General features: G+C 34.4%; 1 protein-coding gene across 2 annotated transcripts; it reads right to left on the reverse strand.

The window, feature by feature from the left end:
- Nucleotides 1–1,611: 1,611 nt before the first annotated feature.
- Nucleotides 1,612–8,769, reverse strand: LOC113762739 (phospholipid-transporting ATPase 1). Of its 2 annotated transcripts, XM_027306313.1 has the most exons (8): nt 8,634–8,769; nt 6,468–8,459; nt 6,016–6,322; nt 4,857–5,559; nt 4,650–4,773; nt 4,283–4,502; nt 3,271–3,729; nt 1,612–2,015 (listed from the first exon to the last, which is right to left on the reverse strand). In XM_027306313.1, exons 2-8 carry the CDS (start codon nt 8,152–8,154, stop codon nt 1,796–1,798), a joined length of 3,720 nt encoding a protein of 1,239 aa, XP_027162114.1. In that variant the 5' UTR covers nt 8,155–8,459; nt 8,634–8,769; the 3' UTR covers nt 1,612–1,795. The 2 variants fall into 2 exon arrangements, with proteins under 2 accessions (XP_027162114.1, XP_027162113.1); XM_027306312.1 differs by having other exon boundaries at nt 6,468–8,769.
- Nucleotides 8,770–9,120: the final 351 nt, after the last annotated feature.

Here is a 9,120-nt window from a genome sequence, read left to right on the forward strand (position 1 = left end):
CATAATATAAATATATTTATAAATGTATAAGTGTATATTATTATAAATGTATAAATTATAAATGAATATTATAAATATATTATAAATTATAAGTGTATATTATTATAAATGTATAAATTAGTATATTATAAATATATTATAAATTATAAGTGTATATTATAAATGTATAAATTAGTATATTATAAATATATATTAATATTATGTAGAAATGTATTTATATAATTAATATAAATGTATATATGTATTGATATTATGTATAAATGTAAAATTAATATTATGTATATTAATATAAATGTATAAATGTATTATATTATATATAATACATAATATAAATGTATATTTATAAATGTATAAGTGTATATTATTAAAAATGTATAAATTATAAATGAATATTATATAAATGTATAAATTAATAAATTATAAATATATATTAATATTATGTAGAAATGTATTAATATAATTAATATAAATATATACATGTATTAATATTATGTATAAATGTAAAATTAATATTATGTATATTAATATAAATATATAAATGTATTATATTATGTATTATACATAATATAAATGTATATTATAAATATACATAAATATTTATATATTATGTATAAATGTATAATATATTATATATTATATTATATATAATTTATATAACATATAATATTTATGTAAATATATTATAAATATATAAAAATATATTATAAATAAAATAAAATATTTATAATATGTATGTATAAATATATAATATTAGAAATGTATAATATATATAATATACATTATTATTAATATAATTTATGTATAATATACATAATTGAAATATACATATTAATATATATTAGTATATATTATAAAACAAAATTGAATAAATATATTTATAAATTTATATATAAATAAATGTATTTATATAAATATATAATATTTATTTCAATTGATATATTATATATAATATTATACATAATTGAAATAAATATATTTATATTAATATAATATATATAATATACATAATTGAAATATACATATTAAAATACATAATTGAAATATACATATTAAAATATATTAAAATATAATTGAAATATACATATTAAAATACATAATTAAAATATACAAATTGAAATATACTTATTAAAATATACAAATTAAATATACATAATTGAAATATATTTGGAGTTGTTTTTGATATATTGTTTGGATATGGTGTTTTTGAAGTTGTTTTTGAAATACACATTACTGTAGCATTTGGAATGTGAAAAACAGTTTTTCAAAAACAGGTGCAAAAACACTCCATCCAAACGCAGCCTTTGTTATTGACTTTTTCAAATCTAACGAGTGTCAAAAGCCATCCATCTGGTCCAAAGGTGGATTAATCACCTCCAATTTCCAATGATTCAGTTGGGTCTGTCACCTTCCCCATAGTGAAGGAGTAGTAGCAGCAGCAGATATAAATTGTTGACAATTGACAAAAACAAAAAAGGCACCAGAATTGAATACGCAAGGGATACAATAGGGCTTGAATGCAATTTCTTCATCAATAGAATCTGTTGATACTCGTATCAAATTTTTCTGTAAAAAAAAAAAAAAAAAAAAAAAAAAAAAAAAAAAAAAAAAACCAATAATGTACATTTACATCTGCTGTAGACACGTACCAAAAAATAACTTAAACCTAGGTATTACAACCATCCTTTGGACAGTAAACAACAACATTGGCAAGCAAGGAAAATCTTTTCAAGCAGCCTAAAGAATATGACCAATTGTACAAAAAAGAAAAACTAAACAAGGAAAAATTTTCATTAACTCATCTCCGAGGGGGATCAAAAATTGGGTTCAATTCTATTTCTCCATTTCTTAACGCCGTTAGATTTCCAAATTTGTCTGCTTCTCTTGCAATGAGAATATCATCAGGTCTATAATACTGACTGAAAACTTTTACAATGAAACGAGGCAAGAGTGCAGCAACGGTAATGCCAAGTAGGCACAACCAGAACAACGCAGATCCAGCAATCTTAAAAAAGGCCCTGCACAATAGATTTAAACAACCGTTAGTCCCTGTTCCATGCAACACAGAAACCCCAAAAAAAAAAATCATGGGCTTCAAAAGACTTATCATGAGAAATATGAAAGAAAAAAAAAACCACAAAAACCAGATTTTGATTGATTACTCAGTACTGACAATAGCGGAATTCTGTCCAAAGAAAATGCTTCTAACGGTATCACAGACCAAAAGGAGATAAATGGTTCATCAAAAGGCATATAACCCCTAAACGGATCAAAGGAGATGAAATAGGTATATAACCTCAACTGGTACCAAAGACCAAAAGGAAATAAATGGTTCATCGATACGTTTTTGTACAGTTATCCTGGATGTCAAAGGACATTTGCCAACACAAGGTAACTTGGTGATTTCTAAACCTTTGATCTCAAAGGTAAACAATCAGAATGCAGTCTTTTCACTTAAAATGACAAGATACACTTTGTTTACACTCAACTAGAAAAATATATGGTCCAAAAGAAGGCGGGGAGAGCTAGAGAGGCGATGGATCAACTTTGGTACCCATTAACACAGAAAGCTTAATGCAAAAACAGTAAGCTTAATGCAAAAACAGTCCATGTAGGGTGTCCTTCCATGGGTCCAGCAACTGCATTTGAGGTATCAAAAGTGCACTTGTGTCATTTGTCAGTCTTATGATTTATAAGCCTACGTCATTGAAGGAAAAAGGGCTCTGTGAGGTAAAAATGAAAGTTCATTATGCAATATATAGAAGGGTTATTTACTAATAAACGTCATTCAACAAAAATAAAAGTTAATCTATGACCACAGCACCTCTTGGAGAGGCTTAACCAGAATTGGATCCAAGACCTTATTAAATCCTTTTACAAGCATTTCTTTAGGGGAGAACTTCTAATATCTTTATGAACTGTACATAGTTTTTTTTTCTTATGTGATTAGAGTAGAAACGTAAGCTTCTTTCAGTTGTCATCTCCCAAGTCATATTCAAGTTCGAAACTTTTCACCGTCCTCTTTCGGCAATTTACTTGCAGTTGATTTATCCCATATATGGTTTATCAGGAAAACTATTGCATACAATGTTCTACACCTCATGCATAAGATTTCCCAAAGCATGGCATCTTGGAATTAGTGAAGCATAAAATTTGCATTATCATGAATTAGTTGTATCATTTTACCTTCGAATAAGGACAAAAAATGATCCTATGGAGGGTTAAGTATAAGAAAACAATGCACTAAAATGTAAAACTAAAAGAGGCACTTACCAGTAACCAAATAAAGAGGGTAGACAATCAATAATCATGACACAAATGAAGGTTGCAATTATGGATCCCCAAATGGCGGCATGAGTAATCCAATACCACCGAAGGACATCCATGGCTAAATGTAAGTTAACCACGATCACCACTGCAAGTGTCCAAAGATCTCCCAAGCCAGAAATATCAACTGTGCTTCTCCAGTATGCAAGGACGGGCAGAAAGAAGATAGCTGCACTTTGCCACACTGTGTCCATCATTGTTACCCAAAACAATGTAGTGTTGTAGCCTTCTTCTCTTTGACCAGCTCCATAAAGCTGAGGATACTTCAATAGAGTCCTTCTACTTAAATCCTTGTCAAGAATTCCAACCACTATTGTAGGTACAGCTGTGTATATAATCGAGTACAACATACTGCTCCAATCTGTCATTGCAGTTGTAAGCGTGTAACTTGTGAAGAGCGCGTACCTGAGCAGGAAAAAAGAAAATGGTGTAAGCAAATTTCCTTACAGGCCAGATTTGCATTACAAGATCAACTCTCTGTTTATATTTCAAAATCTATGATCTATATATTATGTCCTTCACCTAATACACGTGTCTCGGAACTTACTTTAGCAGAGAAATTATCATACAAACCCCCCCCTCCCCCCCCCCTCTCTCTCTCTCATATGCGGAGACAAGTAAACATTGAATAACAATTGCTTAATATTTTCCTGTTTAATAGAAGAGGAGAAATTCTTTTTTTATTTTTAATAACCTTGTAAGCTTCAGAAACCAGGTGCCACAAAAGAATTTTGCTCTGGATAAGGACAAACTAAGCAAGAATATTTAAAGGTAGTTCATAAAACTGCTGTTTGTTCGATGTTTAGGGTAAAGACACGTTCCATGATGTACTTAGCCAAACCTCTTCTTTTGGCTCATTTTTCCATTCACGAGTTTGACACAGTTTAAACAGCTTATTGTCCATATGTTCCTCCAAGGAGAGACAAGGAATTAAACTTCCAAGGAAATGGAAACTCACCAAAATAAAACAAAAACAAGTACTGCATTCCGGTAAAAATTGTAGAGTATCATATAGCTTATTCTCTGATAATTCCAATGTCCATGAACCAATAAAAGAGGAACCAAAAATCTGAATTGGCCCATTGCAAAATCTGACGCCATGACCGCTTGCCGACCCTCTTGACCACTGATTCCAATGCCCACATCAGCCATTTGGATCATAGATACATCATTTGCCCCTGAAAACCACATGCACAACCATTTATAATTGTGCCAAAACCATACCATAGTAGATGAGGAATTATTTTATTTTGCCTTCCTCTTGATCAGAAGTTCATTGTATGCAATTACATCGCATAACAATTAGGTAAAGATATTATGCTTACCATCTCCAATGGCAAGAGTCATGTCATCAGTTCTGTTCTTAATGAGGGCAACAATACCGGCTTTTTGCAGTGGTGCAACTCGACAACACAATACCACATTGCATCTACTTGCCAACTGGAACAGCTGGAAAGAATTTAAGAGAACTATCAAAAGTTTGACATTCACCAGGAGAGAAGAGGAAAGATATATACATATTCAATCATTACCTGTTCTTCTAGCTCACTGTCAAGGATATGAACAAGGCTTGTTCCATCAATAATCAGTGCAAGTGGACTTGCTTCAGAACTTCCACCAGTGGCATGTGCAGCAACAGAGTCAGGGACAAGTTTCTGTGATACAATCAGAGCATCATCCAAACTCTTCCGGCAGGATTCCTTGGACTTGCAGTTTATTACAATCTGGGTCATCTGGGTTGTTAAGAGCTTAGAAGAGTAGCCAATTGAAATAGCAGTTTCTTGCTTGTCCCCGGTCAAAACCCATACTTTAATTCCAGCCATTCTTAAAGACTCTATTGCTTCTGGGACACCCTGCTGGAGCTTGTCTTCAATTCCAGAGGCACCTAGTATCCGGAGGTTGCTTTCTACGTTGCTAGCAACCTTACGAAGTAGAGCTGCTCTTCCAATCAAAGCAGTGCTCGCTGTCTCATAAGACGATTGCCACTGCTCAAATTCAGAAGCACTTAATTCTCGCATACCTATTACAAGAGTCCTCAAACCCACTGAGGAGTACGAGTGTAGATGTGCTTCGGTAGCGCCTAAAATATCCAAGTTCAATGAATTATCAATTACGCTAAACATAGATGTATCAGCACCTTTAACAAAGACCTTGACTGAGTTATCTGGGCAGCCCAATATAACAGACATCCTCTTCCGATCACTGTCAAATTCATGCAAACCCAAAACATTGAACCTGCACCACGCATAAGGGATTATCACCAATTGTAGGAAAATATTTGGTTATATAACAAGGACCTCTCAGCAAGAGAAGAACTAACGTAAGCTAGCAGTTAAATAAGTACAATGTTGAACATGGTATATAACTTTTAGTCAACCAAACCAACCTCAATTGAAAGATTAAATAGTTCATTTCCCTGGTCTAACTCTATAGAATATAGAAAGGAATTTTATTTTATTGAACATTCCATTGTTTTATTACTTCAAACAAAATCTGCAAGATTTTTGACAATGATGGAACGACTTGTTTGATTTGCTTTTATGTCCTGTTTCCATTAGCTGCCACAGCTAATATCACCACATAGCACTTGATAACTCAGGATTCTCAATGATTATGCAAAAGAAAGAACCAACTCTACTTCAGTAACACAATAAATGAAAACATTCAGGAGTAGAAAGAGTAGAGAAATACCTATGTGTCTCTCCTTGAACATCAATGACTATATGGCCTGAGGTTCTTTCAATCAGCATGAAACCATAAGCAGCAGCAGCATAAACCAATGCCTGTTCATCGGGTGACTCCCCTTGGTAATCCACTAACCTCACAGCTGGATCAGCTGTCTCTGTAGTAAGAGGTACAATTGTATTACAAGCAGCTAATGCAAGGAAGAAATCTCTAACACGACTTTCTTGATCAGCTTGCTTTCCACTTTTTGCTATACTCAAAAGCTGTGGGTCAACCTTGACCTTCATCTTAGGCCTCAGAACCTGGCCATCCACTGATATAAAATAAGATGGTTAATTATGATGTTGAGCATGGAAAAAAAGACTTGAAAGTAAAATAAAAAAAAGAGCGTTTTCTTCAGGCAATGAACTCTTCATGGATTGCAGAAAAGAAAATTAAGAAAAGAAAGTTAGGAGCACCTTGAGCAGAGTATCCCACTTGTTCATCTTCATCAATGGCCGTTCCACCATTATAATCTACACCTGAAATGCTTGCACAGTGAAACTCCATTTTGTTCTCAGTCAGTGTACCAGTTTTGTCAGAAAATACGTATTTTATTTGCCCCAAATCTTCATTTATGTTTAGAGCCCTGCACTGGAATCTTGAATTGGAGGATGCATCATACATATTCGTGTCTCGGATCATGAAATAAGCCTGACCAACACGGACAAGTTCCATAGATATGTATAGTGATATAGGGATCATGACTTGGAAGACAATAACTGACATGAGAAATGTGAAGAATATCTCCAGCCCATAACCATAGTAGTTGTAATCATCATAATTACCATCTGCTTCAACTTCAGAGTAATCCTTTTTCCTGTAAAAGGGCATATTATCCAACTCATCCTTGTGGCGCCTCAACCAAACACCAGCACAAACAGAGACTATAGTACATAGTGCAACAAGAAAAAAGGAGAGGATAATAATTTCTCGATTCATTTGTGTCTCGAGGCGGCTTCTCTTTGATGGAGCTCCTGAGCTGTTGAGCATAGCTTTGGTCTCCCTGCCAGCATATACTGCAACACCAATGGCCCATCTAGTGTTTTTGAGCTCACAGCCTCGGAGGACTATGTTGGAAGGTCCTAGTGAAACACGCTTCCCATCAATTTCCATGTTCGCCTGGAAACCATATATATTCCTGTTTGGTTTCTCACACTTGATTAGCCCACTAATCTTCTCCTTCTCAAGATTTTTCATTTGGGTCTCCTGCTTTGCATAACGTGTCTTTAAATTTGATTCCCCATCCAAATTAATCGTCTGGACATATGCAACCCCAGTTGGGTCACTTGTTGAGAGGAGCACCATATCACAAGGAAGTGAATCATTTGCAGAAATTTTGATGATCTCACCCACCTGTATATCTTTCCATTTCTTCTGCTGAAAATTATCATTGACCAAAACCCATGCCAATCTATTGTTCTCAATCTTGTCTGACCGATGCCTCCTAAAGTCCTCGTAGGCATCCTTAACTGCTGTAACACTTAACACAAAGGCTAAAGGCAGAACAGAAACCCCCCGGCCAAACACAGCTAGCTGGGGAAGCTGATTGAGTATAGCAATCACAAGAAAATAAATATATGCAACCCTATGGAACTGTTCAAACACGTTCCGAGGCAAGAAGGTGATGATAGAATATTTCGCCGTCCTAATCGAATTCCTTGCAAATTCAAAACGTTCGTTCGTCTTTACAGGATCATTTATGTAGACGAACCTTGCATCCTCATCATTAATCTCTTTCTGTGACATGCTTAAACCCTCAGATTCAGCCCTTGATCCATACCTCATCGGCTTCTTTCCTAACTCACCAGAGTTCAACTCCCTAACAGAATTTCCAGCAAAGCTCACCTCTCTCATAGAATTCCTTCCTGATGCTCTCGACTGATATGACGAATTACTACGTTGTGATGATGAATTCAGGGTTATATTATCAGGAAGTGACAAATTATCAACTTGGGAATTTATATCCATCCCAGTCCCAGAAGATGGTTTCGGGTTTTCAGAAATGGACTTCAACTGATCAGCATATGCAGGTGTATATGGAAGCTCAGGGGCACCCGGAGTCCTTGGTGATGGAATCAAAAGAGGACGCTGTTGTGTGGTCATGAGCACAAAATTAGAGACCCCTGAACAACAGCCTGGACTCCAAATTCCCAAGACTCATCAAGAAAAACCCCTCCACAATCACCTAAACTACAACCCCAAGCTAACACAAAATCACCTAAAATCACCAAAACCCACAGATTCACCAAAAACCCAGATGCCAATTTCCACAAAAATCAGAACTTCGGGGAAGACGCACAAGTTGATCTTAACTAAAATCACAAAAAGTCACAACTTTATCCACAAAAAAACCCCTCTAAAATGAAACCAAATCTCTGCCTACTATTCTATCTCCCTACTTGTTCTTCCTACAGGAAACAACAAAAAGGCCGGCCAAGAAAGAAATAAATACAAATATTGACAGAACAAAGAACAAAGAAAAAGCTACAGAGGCAAAAGAAATACTCAATCAAGAATGAATCTTTACAACAGAATGCTCAGCTATACTATTATTCCAATTCTCTGGTGCTGTCAAGACTTACTTGGGAGAAGAGGGAGATACTAGAGAGAAATGAAGATTGCTGATTTGTTGTGCATAGGAAGCATAACAAGCATGATGATGATGCACTATTTCAAACATTTGAATGAAATAGTCGTGATATTCCATTTGACAAGGCAAGAAATGGGAGTGGAGAAAAATTCAAAGGTCAAAGTGGGTATGCAAGGGCGAAGATTGCAAGAAATGGGGACAACGAGGGAAAAAGAAAATAAAAAATAAAAACAAAAAAAAATGGAAATTTGAAGGGAAAAGTCAGCTTCTTCTAGTAGCTAAGCTGTAGTAGCAAGAAATTGTGGGAGTTTGATTTTCGTTGGATTTCTAGAAGGTAACGAGAGGTTTTGGTGATGCAAATATGAAAGGTAACTTTCTCTCTCCTCCATTTTCATGCGATCCATTCCTTTTTTCTTCTTCCTAATTAATGCCAGGAATGTGACTCGGTGGGTGACTCGGAGTCGGATTTTACTGAATTG

This window comes from Coffea eugenioides, chromosome 2, assembly GCF_003713205.1.
Source record: "Coffea eugenioides isolate CCC68of chromosome 2, Ceug_1.0, whole genome shotgun sequence".
NCBI classification, from domain to species: domain Eukaryota; kingdom Viridiplantae; phylum Streptophyta; class Magnoliopsida; order Gentianales; family Rubiaceae; genus Coffea; species Coffea eugenioides.